This window comes from Schistocerca piceifrons, chromosome X (assembly GCF_021461385.2).
Source record: "Schistocerca piceifrons isolate TAMUIC-IGC-003096 chromosome X, iqSchPice1.1, whole genome shotgun sequence".
In the NCBI taxonomy this organism is placed as follows: domain Eukaryota; kingdom Metazoa; phylum Arthropoda; class Insecta; order Orthoptera; family Acrididae; genus Schistocerca; species Schistocerca piceifrons.
In genome coordinates this window covers 325182657-325197598 of record NC_060149.1, presented here as the reverse complement: position 1 = coordinate 325197598, position 14942 = coordinate 325182657, and the positions used below count along the sequence as shown (strand labels likewise).

Sequence of the window (14942 nt, the reverse complement as noted above, 5' to 3'; positions counted from 1 at the left end):
CAAACCAACCAAAAGACGCAAGTTATATCTATTTAAGAAATCCGATAAAAATTCACTTGACATCTTCCTAAGGAAATGACTCAAACTATGTAAACGTAGAACATACGTGCCGTAAATTAAAACGAATAGTGTCGACAGCACTGATAGATGTATACGAGATAAATTAATGAGAGACAGAATGATTCCCCATGGTATACAAAACAGCTCAGAAAATTGTTACAGAAGCAACGAAAAAAGCCTGCCAAATTGAAAGGAGCGAAAAATCCTCAAGATTGTCGATGTTTTACTGAAGGTCGAAACTTAGCGCACACTTCAACGCGAGATGCTTCTAATGGTTTCCACAACGAATTTCAGTATCGAAATCTGGCAGCAAGTCCTAAGAGATTCTACCCGTATACATACTACATCAGCAGCAAAACACAACCAACACCTTCAAGGAGCAATAGCAATGGTAAAGTTACTGTTGATAGTGCCGCTGAAGCAGCATTACTAAACACGATTTTCCGAAATTCTTTCATCATAGACGACGAAGTAAATATTCTGGAATTCGAATGAAGAACAACTGCCAATATCTGTAACTTAGAAGAAGTGGATCTCCTAGTTGTATCGAAGCAGTTCAATGACGCAGTAATATCAAGGCGTCTAGTCCAGAGTGCATATTAGCTAGGTTCCTTTCAGAGTATGCCGGTACGATAGCTCCCTACTAAGCAACTATATGCAAATACTCGCTCGACGGGAGACAGGTTCCTAAAGACTTGAAAGTACCGTAAGTCACACCAGTATCCGAACAGGATATGTGAGTGATCCTCTGAATTACAGACCCATATCACTAACGTCGATCTGCAGTAGGATTTCTGAACCAATAATGTGTTCGACAAATACGAATTACTTCGAAGAAAACGATTTATTGACAAATAGGCAACCCGGATTCAGAAAATATCGTTCTTGTGAAACAAAACTAGTTCTTTAATCACACGAAGTAATGAGTGCTACCGACAGGGGATACCAAACTGATCCCATACTTTTGATTTCCAGAAGACTTTTGACATCGTCTCTCACAAGCGACTTAAAATCAAATTGCGTGCCTACGGAGTATCGTGTCATTTGAGCGGCTGGATGTGGGGTTTCCAGTCAGAAAGGTCACAGGTCGTAGTAACCGACGGCTAGCGATCCAGTAAAACAAAAGTGATATCCGGCGCTCCCCAAGGAAGTATTACAGGTCTTGTGCTGTTCCTGATGTACATAAACGATGTAGGAGACAATCTAAGCTGCTCTCATAGATTGTTTTCAGCTGATGCTGCCATTTACCGTCTCGTTAAATCATCAAATTATCAAAAACATTGCAAAATGATTTAGACAAATCTGTGCCGAGCGAAAAGTGGGAGTTGACTCTGAATAATAACAAGTCTGAAGTCATCCACATGAGTACTAAACAGATTCCACTAAATTTCTGTAACACGATAAATCTCACAAATATAAAGTCTGTGAATTCAACTAAATACTTAATGACTTTAATTACGAAGAACTTTAATTGAGACGACCACATACATAATATCGTGGGGAAAGGAAACCAAAGTCTGCATTTTATTGACAGAACACTTAGGTTATGTAACATTTCTACTAAAGAGACTGCCTACGCTACGCTTGTCCGTCGTCTTCTCGATTATTGCTACACGGTGTGGGATCCGCCTCAGACTGAATTGACGGAAGATGTCGAAAAAGTTCAAAGAAGGACAGCTAGTTTTGTGTAACCGTGAAACAGAGGAGAGAATGCCATGGATATGATACGCGCATTGATGTGGCAATCATTAAGACAAAGGCGTCTTTTTTGTGATAGGATTTCTGTCACTAACTTCATCCTACGAATGTGAAAATAATTTTTAAGCGCCACCTACATCGGGAGAAATAAACATTGTTATATAATAAGAGAAATCAGACCTCCCAAGGAAAGATATAAGTGTTCGTTTCTTCCGCGTCCGAGAGTGTAACGGTAGAGAAATAGCTTGAATGAAGGTGGTTCGCTGAACCCTATGCAAGGCACTTAATTGTGAATTGCAAAGTAGTGGTGCGGATGCAGATGCGTACTGCAGAATGTTGTGTAGAAAAACCACGCCACGCATAAGTTGGTATATTTCTTGTTTTTCATATATGGAGTAATTGCCATCATTTTATATGAGAGTTATTCATAATTATGTTGTAGCTCCTTACTTCATTTATCGAAACGGCAATAACACAGAGAGTAGTCTGTTACTTTGTACTTCGACCCTACCACAGCTCGACTGTCAGCAGTGACGTGTATCTGAAGATGTGACTACGTGGGTTGCTCAACTGCACGAGAAATTCAGACCGAGGCGAACATTGTCAGCAGGAACAGTCTTCCTACTGTTAGAGTTGTTCATATATTGTAACATTGTTAAAAAACTTGTAAATCCTGTGAACTCCCACTTACTCTTGATATTGTCGCGTTATTTTTATCGGATATTCTAAATAGTACAAGTGACCTTTTCTTTGAATTTCTAGGAATGTCATTACCTTTCACGGTCTGTATCATTTGCCAGGTGGCTGTCCCTCACTAGTTGTGTGGCACAGAACTCGTCGTAGGAAGGGAATATCGTTTTGTAGGTGTTGTTCTAAAATATCGAAATTCTGCGAGAAATGGGTCCTTGAAGACAAAGGCTGATGCTAGCCGAAATCAGGTGATCGCACTGTTGTAATTGACCACGAACGGTACCAGTGCAATATCCTCAATAATTTGCAAGTGGCAGTCGTCGGCAGAACAGGGTTCTGTGTAATTGTAAGAGCATTATGTCGGAACCAAATGAATTCGAACGTGGGTAAATTGTTGGTGTTCCTATGGTGCATAGATCCCTAACCAAGGTAGGCGAAGTGTTATGGTGTTTGCAGAGGCACCGTAAAGAAGGCACATGCGAGGAAAGAGGTAAAACATCGCACTGTGTAAGATAGTCTGCGTTGAGTGATCGTGATAGACCGTCAATGAAGAGGATTGTGATGAAAAATAAGAGGACGACGGCTGTAAGAGTCACTGCAGAAGTGAACGTCGCACTCGCGAATACTGTCAGCACTAAAACTACACGAAGGCTGCACCATAAGCAGTGAGCTGTAGGGCGAGCTGGAATCCGAAAGCCGACCGGAATGGCCGAGCGGTTAAAGGCGCTACAGTCTGGAACCGCACGACCGCTACGGTCGCAGGTTCGAATCCTGCCTCGGGCATGGATGTGTGTGATGTCCTTAGTTAGGTTTAAGCAGTTCTAAGTTCTAGGGGACTTATGACCACAGCAGTTGAGTCCCATAGTGCTCAGAGCCACTTGAACCATTTTTTTTTTGGAATCCGAAAAACACTTATCACAGATGCAAATGACCTAACAGGGTAACAGGGATCGAAAAGTCATAAAACTTGGACTGTTGAGCAACGGAAGAATTTTATTTGGTCGGATGAGTCTCGTTTCACACTGTTTGAAACTTCTGGTCGCGTTAATGACCCAAGAATGGAACATGGTAATGTTTCGGTGCTGATTTGGGGAACCATATCGTGGCATTTCATGGGCTCCATTGTTACTCTGCAAGATCACATTATTACCAATGTTTATGTGTCCATTTTGGCTCATCAGGTCGATCCCACGGTACAATGTTTGTTCTCCAGCGCTGATGCTATGTTCCAAGACGACAGGGCCGCTGTTCATACAGCTTGCATCATTTTGGTTTTGTGAGCACGAGGGTGAATTTTCGCATCTGCTCTGGCATCACAGTCACCAGATTCAATGTAACTGAGCCTTTGTTGTCTGCATTGGACATAAGGGTGCTTGATCGCTATCTACTTCCATCATCTTTATCTGAACTTGCCACTATTTTGCAGGAAGAATGGTATAAGATTCCCTTGAAAAACAAACAAGACTTGTATGTATCCATTCCGAGACGATTGGAAGCCATTTTGAATACCAACGGTTTCTCTACACCGCATTAGGCATAGTAATGTGTTGTGTTTTTGGCCTTTGCATATTTTTGTCCACCTCCTGTAGCTCCTTGTTCTGACATCACTAGAAAAAATAGTATAATTTCACAATCTGCGACATGGTTGCGAATAGAAACTGACCCAGAAAGTGTAGACTATTTCTTTTTATTTCCGTCTATGATCTTAAACTCGTTACGTCCTCAGACTGCCGGTCTCGGTCAGCAATGACCATCGTCAGATCTGCAGCAAAACATGGGAAAAACACAAATACAACTTGTGGATTGTCTACAACTTAAAACATAAAGTAGGCCACAATGGAAAGTACTACTGACATACATGCGAAAATCATGCACTTCAAATATGACGAGGCATACCTATTTTAAAAGCATGTCCTAAAATAATGGAGCCATAGTGGTATCGTCAGAAGATAAACATAAAATCAGTTCAGCATCGTTGTACATATATAAAATATGGTATATACTAGGTCACAATGTCGCCGGACTCATCTTGTTGACAGCGCTACCGTTCACAACAAACTGCTGTATAGTGGCCACAAAATGTTTTTGACGTAAGTTCGATAGATGTCGCTACTGTAGGGGTATATATGTTCTCCATTTATGTAGTTGTACGATATGGAATAAAAATGTATGTCATATTTTTATCTAAAATTTTCCACAAGAGCGTATCAGAATTATTGCCACTTAACTATTTCCTTTTTAACAATCTAACTTTGATCATGGTTTTAATTTATTTCTTTTTAATGCTGTAACGACTTATACAACTGATAAACCAGCTAGTGACTTTACCGATTGTATTCTTCTTTTTATTCCACATTGTACAATTATATAATTGAAATTTTTTCTAAAACAGTATAAGTTATTGTATCATTTTTCGGAGCACATGTAAACAACCTGAAGAATCTTCAGTAGGGAAATCACAAGAAACCTCTGCGTTAATACTGCGGCAGATTTGGAGACTGAATAATCAACTTTTGATCGTCAACACTGTGCTGGGCTGTGATGAAATTCATTCATTTCTAGGTTATTTCTACCATTATAATTTACAACAGAAGTCCCAAATGGATGGCTAATAGTAGAAATTGCTGCCATGCTGCGAGTGAATTACTAGATTACCTACAATTCTTCAGCCGGATGTGACACTCCTTGATAGTCAACGTACCCTCGCATCTAGTTTTGAAAATTAGCAGCACATTAACGTGTATGATGGATGTTTGTCAGGAACTATTGTAGAGGGCATAATAGGTAATGACTTTTAGAGCTATAAGAATGTGTCAGTAATGGAAAAAATAAAAAGAAAGAAAAAGAGAAAAGACCAACAAATCTGACATTTTCTAAATAAAAAGTATGGAATTTCAATTGTAGCGAACATTTACCTGTTAAGTTGATGCCGGTCGGTGTGGCCGAGCGGTTCTAAGCGCTACCGTCTGGAACAGCGTGACCGCTACGGTCGGAGGTTCGAATCCTGCCTCGGGCATGGATGTGTGTGATGTCCTTAGGTTAGTTAGGTTTAAGTAGTTCTAAGTTCTAGGGGACTGATGACCTAAGATGTTGAGTCATATAGTGCTCAGAGCCATTTGAACCATTTGTTCCTGTGGTCAACAACCTAAGTAGGGAGCAGCACAGACTGTCCCTTCGGCGTTTTGGCTCGAGGGGCAGAGAAGCCTCCCTCGTGCTTAGGCTGGACATTCTGTGAGTGACCAGGAGAACGACTCCAACCAGATAAACGCTTCCTTTCACTCTGGCGTGTCTCTGGCTGCGATTTGAATGCAACGGCTCCGTCTTTGCTGATTTACACTATCTTCGGGCTTTCTTAAATTAATTGTTCTGTAGATACTAAAACTAATTTGGCACAACATACGACTGTCCTGCATATAGGCAACATATTTATGAGTCCAGAAGGCCAAGGATAATTGATAATATAATATAAGATTGCCTATTAAGTTTTCCGACTCGTTAAATATTGACACAATTGGTCTCTGATTATTGTCATTGTATTTGCAGTTTAGCGTTCAGTATGAATACATGATCGAAAATGTTATTTTTCAGTTAAGTATTCTTTCTTCGTGAGAGAATGGATGAGACAGCAGCTTAGGTGTCTCCACGTTTGGCAGATGCATTGCGGTAAAGTCTCAGGTTTACATGGACAGTGCTCTACAGGACTGCATTTGTGGCCGTGGTTTCTCTCTTCAAACTTTTGTGCTTTTAAGTATATAGTTCAGCATGAGTGTAGTGTTCCTTTCACGGTACTCATGATGAAAGGAGAGAGTGAATCCCAGTGACATCAGATATCGCTCTTCTCTCGAACAGAAAAACTGGCCGCATAAGACGGCGGATCACTTTTGGAAGTCACATGCCTTTATTGTAATAGACGTTGTGAAGAGATCTGCGATTGAATCTGGGATATTGTCGCCTGAGTTTATCGTGTAATGTTACCTTAATGTGTGTTGTCATTCTTGTCTATGGTGGTGGATTATTTGATACTAAGTCAATGCAAATACGATCAGGATTTCTGTAAGAAACGTTATGTTCATTTCTCATATGAGATATACAGGGTGTAAATGTTAAGTTGACAAACCAGAATAGCTCGAAAAATAAGCTTCACACGAAAAAATGTGTAGAATGGTAAGTTGATTATTTTAGAGGGAGACATCTGCTGGTGCTAAAATTAGCCCACCACCCCAGCCGCCTGGGGGTGGGGCGGGAGGCAACTTTAAAATTTCAAATAGGAACCCCCATTTTTCGTTGCAGAATAAGATTCTACTTAAACAACTAAGTACATTTAGTCTTAAACATTTGTTTTGATTCTTGGTAGTTGGGGCTGTAATTCAACAAAATCAATGTTCTCATTTCTCGTGGAAAATGGTTACGGATTAAAAAAAAAATACTTATTTACTTCGTAAATTTTGATTCGCTAAAACTAAAACTCTCCCTCTCTCCCCATATGGTGGGGTTTGAGAGAGAGGAATTAGAGTTTTACAAATGTTGACCCAAATATCACTACTAATATTAACATAATGGCGGGCTAATTTTAGCACCAGCAAATGTCCCCGTCGAAAATAATCAACTTTAGATTCTACACATTTTTTTGTGTGAAGCTTATTCCTCGAGTTACTCTGGTTTGTCAATTTAAAACTTACACCCTGTATATAGAGTATTTCACTTACGGCTCAAGAGTTGTCAGGCATGGCTAGGTAACCAAAACGGAGCAGGCAGGCTCTGATTGCCTGTGACCACCTGGCATATTCGTCGTAGAATGGCAGCTGATGTAACGGTTTTATACCATTGATGTGATATCAGTGACGACGATATCTTCCCACCATTTAGCTCTCCAGGCTGGTGTTTCGGTAGCCTGTGCTCCAAGAGCTTTGCAAGAACTCTCATATATTCAGATACTGTCGCTCGATGTTAGAGTATTTTCTACCAACAAACCCACCGTGATGTAAGCAATGTGAGCGCTTGTCTTGCCCTACATGAAATATCCGTAAGTTTTTTTGTTAAATGTTATTAATCTGATTAAATGTTACTCATCTGGACGATGGTTCCAGGATACTGTTCACACGTATATTGGAAGTTTTGTTTGGTAGAAAAAAATGTATCATGTTGCACTAATAGCGCACTACATTTCCGTATTCAGAACACACAGAGTATCTCGACGTAACTATTGAGGATTTTCATAACTTCAACGTTGATGTTCCTCCGAGGGGCGCGGGGTAGCCGCGTGGTATATGGCGCCTTGCCACGGTTCGCGCGGCTGCCACCGTCGGAGATTCGAGTTCTTCCACAGGCATGGGTGTGTGTGTTGTCCTTATCGTAAGTTAGTTTAACTCAGATTAAGTAATGTGTAAGCCCCTCAGCAGTTTGGTCCCATAGGAATTTACCACCACCAATGTTTCTGCGATCTCACGCACCGTGATAAATACAGACCTGTTTCAACAGAGAAAAAAAGCATTTCAGTATCAACCATTACGCCTAGACGGCAATAGCCACTTTCAGTGCTGACTACGAGCAACAGCATCTTAATTGACCATTCGATGCACTATCGTCATTTTGTATGGTTTTAGTCTGTGTTAGTTCAAATGGTTCAAATGGCTCTGAGCACTATGGGACTTAACTGCTGTGGTCATCAGTCCCCCTAGAACATAGAACTACTGAAACCTAACTAACCTAAGGACATCACACACATCCATGCCCGAGGCAGGAGTCGAACCTACGACCGTTGTGGTCGCGCGGTTCCGTACTGTAGCGCCTAGAACCACATGGCCACTCCGGCCGGCAGTCTGTGTTAGTGCAGAGCTCTATGAGTGTACTGCACTGCCATACCAATCTCAAGTGGTAAGTGGTGCAGCTATTTTCTTAGGTTTCCTTCCAACACAGCATCTAACTTATCCATTCGGTTAAACGCGAAACGCCCCTGCAGTGATGTACACGTAAGAACGATGAAGCAATGTATAACGTAACAGGGGCAGTGCATCACGTGATGCTATAGCCAATAGCGTCATTCGGCCGCGTCTGTCAGTAGCGTACCTTTCGAGATGCATGTATAATTTTTACCGTTGATTTTCATCTTAGTTTAGATATGGCGAGAGTACTTTCTAATTGCAGTGTTCTGTAAGAGTGGCATAAAGCATGCACAATAAGTATTACATTAAGAAAGGACAGCGAGAGTTTCCCGAGCAAGCAAATTTTTGTAGGGAGAGTCAGAAGCTGAAAAGAAGGCCCGATGTGGTGCTCACTCCAATATTGACAGTTACCAGACTAGATAATGGTTGGTGCGTAAGGCGTAGGTTGGAGACAGAGAGCTCACCGGTTACGCCACAAAGAAGACTTCCTGACATAAAAAATGTTACGCGCGCAGAAGAGGAGGAGAAAGTGAAATGAAATCTTATGGTGAATGCAGAATGAAGTCAAATTTACAAAGAAGTTGGCCGTATGAGCGTACTAAGGAGTACGACGTTACACATCCTCTGATCTTGATGAATGCACTGATTCCCGTGGGAAGGGTGTCATAAAGTTGTTGTATCCTCTTCTGAGACATGGTGGCCTACACTTGTTGTAACTGGTCCTTGATATCCTGGAAATTGGCAATGGGATGGAGTTGATGTCTGAGATGGTCCCGCAATTGTTTCATCAAGGACAGGTCTGAAGATCTTGTTGGGCAAGAGAATATATCAAAATCACTCATATAGTTCCTGCAGACACATGAAATGTGTGTATGAGCATTGTCCTGTTGAAAAATGGCACCATGGTACTTTTGCATTGGAGGTAACAGTCGAGGACGCAGAATGCCCGTGGTGTACCGTCGTACCATCAGAGTTCCCTCACTACCAGTTGTGATCTCAAGTCATATCTGATGGCTTCCCATACCACGACGTAACACCGCTGTTCATCTCCCAGAAAAATGGAACCTCTCCCCAGATCGCCGCTATATTAGCCGACGACGGTCATCCGGAGTACTGCAGAAGAGCGATTCATCACGGAACACAGTGCGACAAGATTCATCAACAGTACAGGTTTCCCGGTCACGGCACAACTATAGAGGTAGCTGTTTGTGTTGTGGTGTTAGTGGCTGCATGCGCGGTGGGCGGTAATTCCCTAGTCCGCCTGCTGCTAGTTTCCAACGGATGGTGCGGAATGCCACAGAATGTTGCAAGGAGTCCATTACATATTCTCGGGTGACAGATGCAGATATTAAGGAGTCGTGATGTGCTTGGTGCACGATAGGACCATCCTCGCTTGTGATGGCAGCCGTGGTCGACCGGAATCTTGATCGTCGACTTGAACCTTGAGGAAAGCAGTGATATCCTCATATTCCCAGTTGGGCCAGTGTCATATCCGAATGCCACAAAAAGCTGGATATTGTACGATTCTACCAGTCGACCAAATGGAGATCCACAGTTCTGCCAGCCGCTGATTACTTTGTCTCATATTAGCACGCGGTATCTCCTTGTCTTCCACAGTGATCACCCACATTTGACGCTGTTCATGCCTCATGTATACCATAATATGCCTGGTAACAACACTAAATCCGAACACCACTAACGTATTCTGGTGGTCGCTCTACTTATCAACGAGAATTGTAGCTCTAATTACTTTCATATTTGCTTAAAATGCGTACGTGTACGAAGCTACACTGACACTCTACCCTGACCTCTAGGTGTCTCACTTTTGTTTGTCAGGTAGTGCATATTTCAGCCCTTTCCTGTACAGAAGGCATCCCGCACTCGCTTTCTTAATCGTACACGACTAGAGGCTCTGAGGAACGGGCCAGCGTGTGATGGACGATTGGATCGTCCCTCCGCTTTCTTCGCTCCCGCGCAACCCTCGGCGCAGCACTTGCGTCGTTTCTGAAACACCCTGTGTATGCCGGAAAAAGATATAGATTGTAGACGACGTGTACCCTTCCAACGAGTTTATATATTTTCTGCACTGTAGAACTGGTCTCATGAATTAACGGGAATAATCGTTTACCTCTGTACAACACAAAATGCAAGCTAGAGTATTTCAGCATGTTTCAAAAAGATTCAGCCGATTTCGCAAGAGTATATCTTCCAACTACACCCACACTAAAATTTGGGGTGAATTCTAACTTACGCGTCGAATCTAGAAGTTTGACTTGGCGCCAGTTGTAGGTTGCGCTTCATATGGATGTCGGTAAGCGTCTACCTGAGGCAGATATTTCGCTCGCTCTTATACTCAGATGTACATTCTGTATTAACGATATAATTTCACACCTGTATCAATTATCATGCATTTTTTTGTATTTTATCTGACAGAACATAAATGAACCTACTGACGATGGTGAAACGTCACGAAAACATGTTTGGGTGATAAACAAGAAGAATTTATGTTTGCAGAAGCCAGAACCATGTTTCCATAATTGGGCATACAGAGTTTTCTGTAAGTGCGAAATTTTGGAAACATGCCGAAAACATTTTTCGACAAGCCGGATCACAACCGCACTAGCACCTGCCATTAACGCCATTTCTTAACAACGTGCTGCCTCAGAGATGGGTTAGACGTAAGGTTCATGCAGATCTCGGATTGGAACATTGGCGTCCAAGATTGCCTTATCTCACAGTTTGCGATTGTTTTGTGAGTGTTTGTGAAAGACTCCGTCTGTAAGACTCTCCTTGAATAAACACTTTCTCCAAGGGTGTTTTATCACACGGAATGTGAATTTTTTTATACTTGGTGAAGACGATGTCTATGAGATTCCCCTCGAAGTAACTTTTGGTGAATTGTGATGCAGCATAGGAAGAGCAGTGAATGCCATAAGTCGAAAAAAAATGGCTCTGAGCACCATGGGACTTAACTTCTGAGGTCATCAGTCCCCTAGAACTTACAACTACTTAAACCTAACTAACCTGAGGGAATCACACACATCCATGCCCGAGGCAGGATTCGAACCTGCGACCGTAGCGGTCGCGCGGTTCCAGACCGTAGCGCCTAGAGTCGCGCGGCCACTTCGGCGCCATAAGTCGAGACATGTTCGTCAAAATATGGGCGCTTTTGACAGTGGCCTGGATGTTTGTTCTGTTTCCGATGGAGGACATTTCGAAAGTCTGTGATAGGTACATGTAAATTTCTTTCCTAAATGTAATAGTGTTGTGCGAGCACGTGCGTGGAAGAGACACCCTTTCAGAACCGGATTTTTTCTATGCCGAAGTTAAAATTAACCCATGCTCTTTTTTTTAATTCAGTAAATGACGCAGTCTTCTCAAATCGACGGAGTCTTTTTGAAACACCGTGTGAATAAAAAAGTGCAATAAAATATTACGTACATTATATTACAAAATAGTAAAAATATTAATTTGGTTAGATCATTTATTTAAGCTCAGTTTTAATGGATGTAACAGATAACTGGTGTTTTTATGCTCTGAGGCTGGCTGTATAAAAAAAGCATCAGTTGATATTTGGGTTCACGCACCTTAGGCAGGTAGTGTACGCCCTCGGACGGGATGTGAAAGCCTGAACCGAGCGTCTTGACGACGATGCGTGCTGACTGCAGTCCCTCCCTGAAAGAAACACAAACAGATAAGCACACTTCATTCCAAATGCATTTCTTGATAATATAACATCAGCCTGTGCTCACGAGTTATGTGAAATGCTAACGGGAACAGTAGTGGCTGTCAGTTACATTGCACTGAGCCGTGATAAGATCATTTCAGTTCCAGGAGGACGACGTCATAAGAGCCTGACCACAAGCTCGGATACGATGAAGATGGGAGAGAAGACCAGCCGTATTCTTTCGAAGGTACCATCCCCTGAATTAACCGCAGTCGATTGAGGTAAACCACAGCGAACCTAAATCTAGATAGCAGGACACGGATTTAAGCCCAGCTCTCTCTGACTATGAGTCTTATGTTTTAAGTACTGTGTCCCTGCGAAAACTGTATTGTTAAATTACACATCGACTTACCTCTGAATGAGGGCTGGTGAAACAGTACAATCTGTGCAATAGACCACGTTTCAGTTCGCGTGTTGCTGCCAGATTATGGATTTAGGCCACACTTCCCCACGGAGATCAACAAAGCTACATTTCGAGCACAAATCGAAGAGGGAAACTTTCACATCTGTATATGACGTTCTGTGTCTGTATCTGAAATAAATTTCATACAAAACTCAGTCACAATTAAATTACTGTATTTTTATTGTAAGATTATCTTAATTATTTGTGGTCATCTTGGTACATCGGTGACTGTATCTAACTGCCTATGCCGGATTGAAGTACACTCCTGGAAATTGAAATAAGAACACCATGAATTCATTGTCCCAGGAAGGGGAAACTTTATTGACACATTCCTGGGGTCAGACACATCACATGATCACACTGACAGAACCACAGGCACATAGACACAGGCAACAGAGCATGCACAATGTGGCACTAGTACAGTGTATATCCACCTTTCGCAGCAATGCAGGCTGCTATTCTCCCATGGAGACGATCGTAGAGATGCTGGATGTAGTCCTGTGGAACGGCTTGCCATGCCATTTCCACCTGGCGCCTCAGTTGGACCAGCGTTCGTGCTGGACGTGCAGACCGCGTGAGACGACGCTTCATCCAGTCCCAAACATGCCAATGGGGGACAGATCCGGAGATCTTGCTGGCCAGGGTAGTTGACTTACACCTTCTAGAGCACGTTGGGTGGCACGGGATACATGCGGACGTGCATTGTCCTGGTGGAACAGCAAGTTCCCTTGCCGGTCTAGGAATGGTAGAACGATGGGTTCGATGACGGTTTGGATGTACCGTGCACTATTCAGTGTCCCCTCGACGATCACCAGTGGTGTACGGCCAGTGTAGGAGATCGCTCCCCACACCATGATGCCGGGTGTTGGCCCTGTGTGCCTCGGTCGTATGCAGTCCTGATTGTGGCGCTCACCTGCACGGCGCCAAACACACATACGACCATCATTGGCACCAAGGCAGAAGCGACTCTCATCGCTGAAGACGACACGTCTCCATTCGTCCCTCCATTCACGCCTGTCGCGACACCACTGGAGGCGGGCTGCACGATGTTGGGGCGTGAGCGGAAGACGGCCTAACGGTGTGCGGGACCGTAGCCCAGCTTCATGGAGACGGTTGCGAATGGTCCTCGCCGATACCCCAGGAGCAACAGTGTCCCTAATTTGCTGGGAAGTGGCGGTGCGGTCCCCTACGGCACTGCGTAGGATCCTACGGTCTTGGCGTGCATCCGTGCGTCGCTGCGGTCCGGTCCCAGGTCGACGGGCACGTGCACCTTCCGCCGACCACTGGCGACAACATCGATGTACTGTGGAGACCTCACGCCCCACGTGTTGAGCAATTCGGCGGTACGTCCACCCGGCCTCCCGCATGCCCACTGTACGCCCTCGCTCAAAGTCCGTCAACTGCACATACTGTTCACGTCCACGCTGTCGCGGCATGCTACCAGTGTTAAAGACTGCGATGGAGCTCCGTATGCCACGGCAAACTGGCTGACACTGACGGCGGCGGTGCACAAATGCTGCGCAGCTAGCGCCATTCGACGGCCAACACCGCGGTTCCTGGTGTGTCCGCTGTGCCGTGCGTGTGATCATTGCTTGTACAGCCCTCTCGCAGTGTCCGGAGCAAGTATGGTGGGTCTGACACACCGGTGTCAATGTGTTCTTCTTTCCATCTCCAGGAGTGTATTATCCTCGGTAGAACCAGAGCTTTTTCGCGACTGGAGACCTCTACAAGCTCCATTTAGCCTCTTGAGTGTAACTACGAACTTACGTAATATGGGTTCCAGGTTGGAAAGCTAACATTAACGATTGGGAGAGCGGTGTGCAAACCACATAAATCGCAATTATTGCAGCACAATGAAGCTTTAAGCAGAGAACGGACTAACAGACGTTCGGCAGCTGAAGGTTACACCAGAACAGCTATAGCGCACGGATGAGTTTCGTTAATAGTGCCTCACACAACACCGTAATACAAAGGTAGACAGTAACGGAAAAACGAAGGTGTAACTAGTTCAGGTCGTGTTTCCGTGCGTCTCATATTTCTTCATTTATTTCAAAAAGGATCGATCTCTTCTTCATTGCCTTCGGCTTTTTTATTCATCCTGAACGTTTGGTTTTTCTGGAGGTACTACTTTTGTTTCTGTACCGCAAGATTTCCTGTAGCTGCACTGTTATTTCCATATATGTCTAGGAGCGAAAAATCAGGAGTGGAGAAGCGGAACCAGTTGCGTATTTTTCTAAACGTACTTGGGAAATCATTTACCATTAATGCATCAGTCATAAGGCCACTAGAATGTACTAGTTATATAATTGTACATATTAAATATCGTATTACATTTTAAAACTAACACACTGCAGTAAATAGTGAAAAATATTTTTTGAAACGTGATTGATAGAAAGCTGGAATGGGCTTCATGCGACCGTTCGTGAAACACGTCGTGCTTACTTCATACCGTTTCATCTGCGCGGAATGATATATTTCTCTG

At 43.4% G+C, this 14942-nt stretch overlaps 1 protein-coding gene across 1 annotated transcript in view; it reads right to left on the bottom strand.

Annotated features, from left to right (window-relative positions):
• Window positions 1-14942, bottom strand: part of LOC124722339 (cadherin-like and PC-esterase domain-containing protein 1) — a 106802-nt gene that overhangs the window by 20240 nt on the left and 71620 nt on the right. Inside the window, exon 4 of the mRNA XM_047247513.1 lies at window positions 11918-12005. Within this exon, the coding sequence (XP_047103469.1) occupies window positions 11918-12005 (88 nt within the window). The remainder of the gene's footprint in view (window positions 1-11917; window positions 12006-14942) is intronic.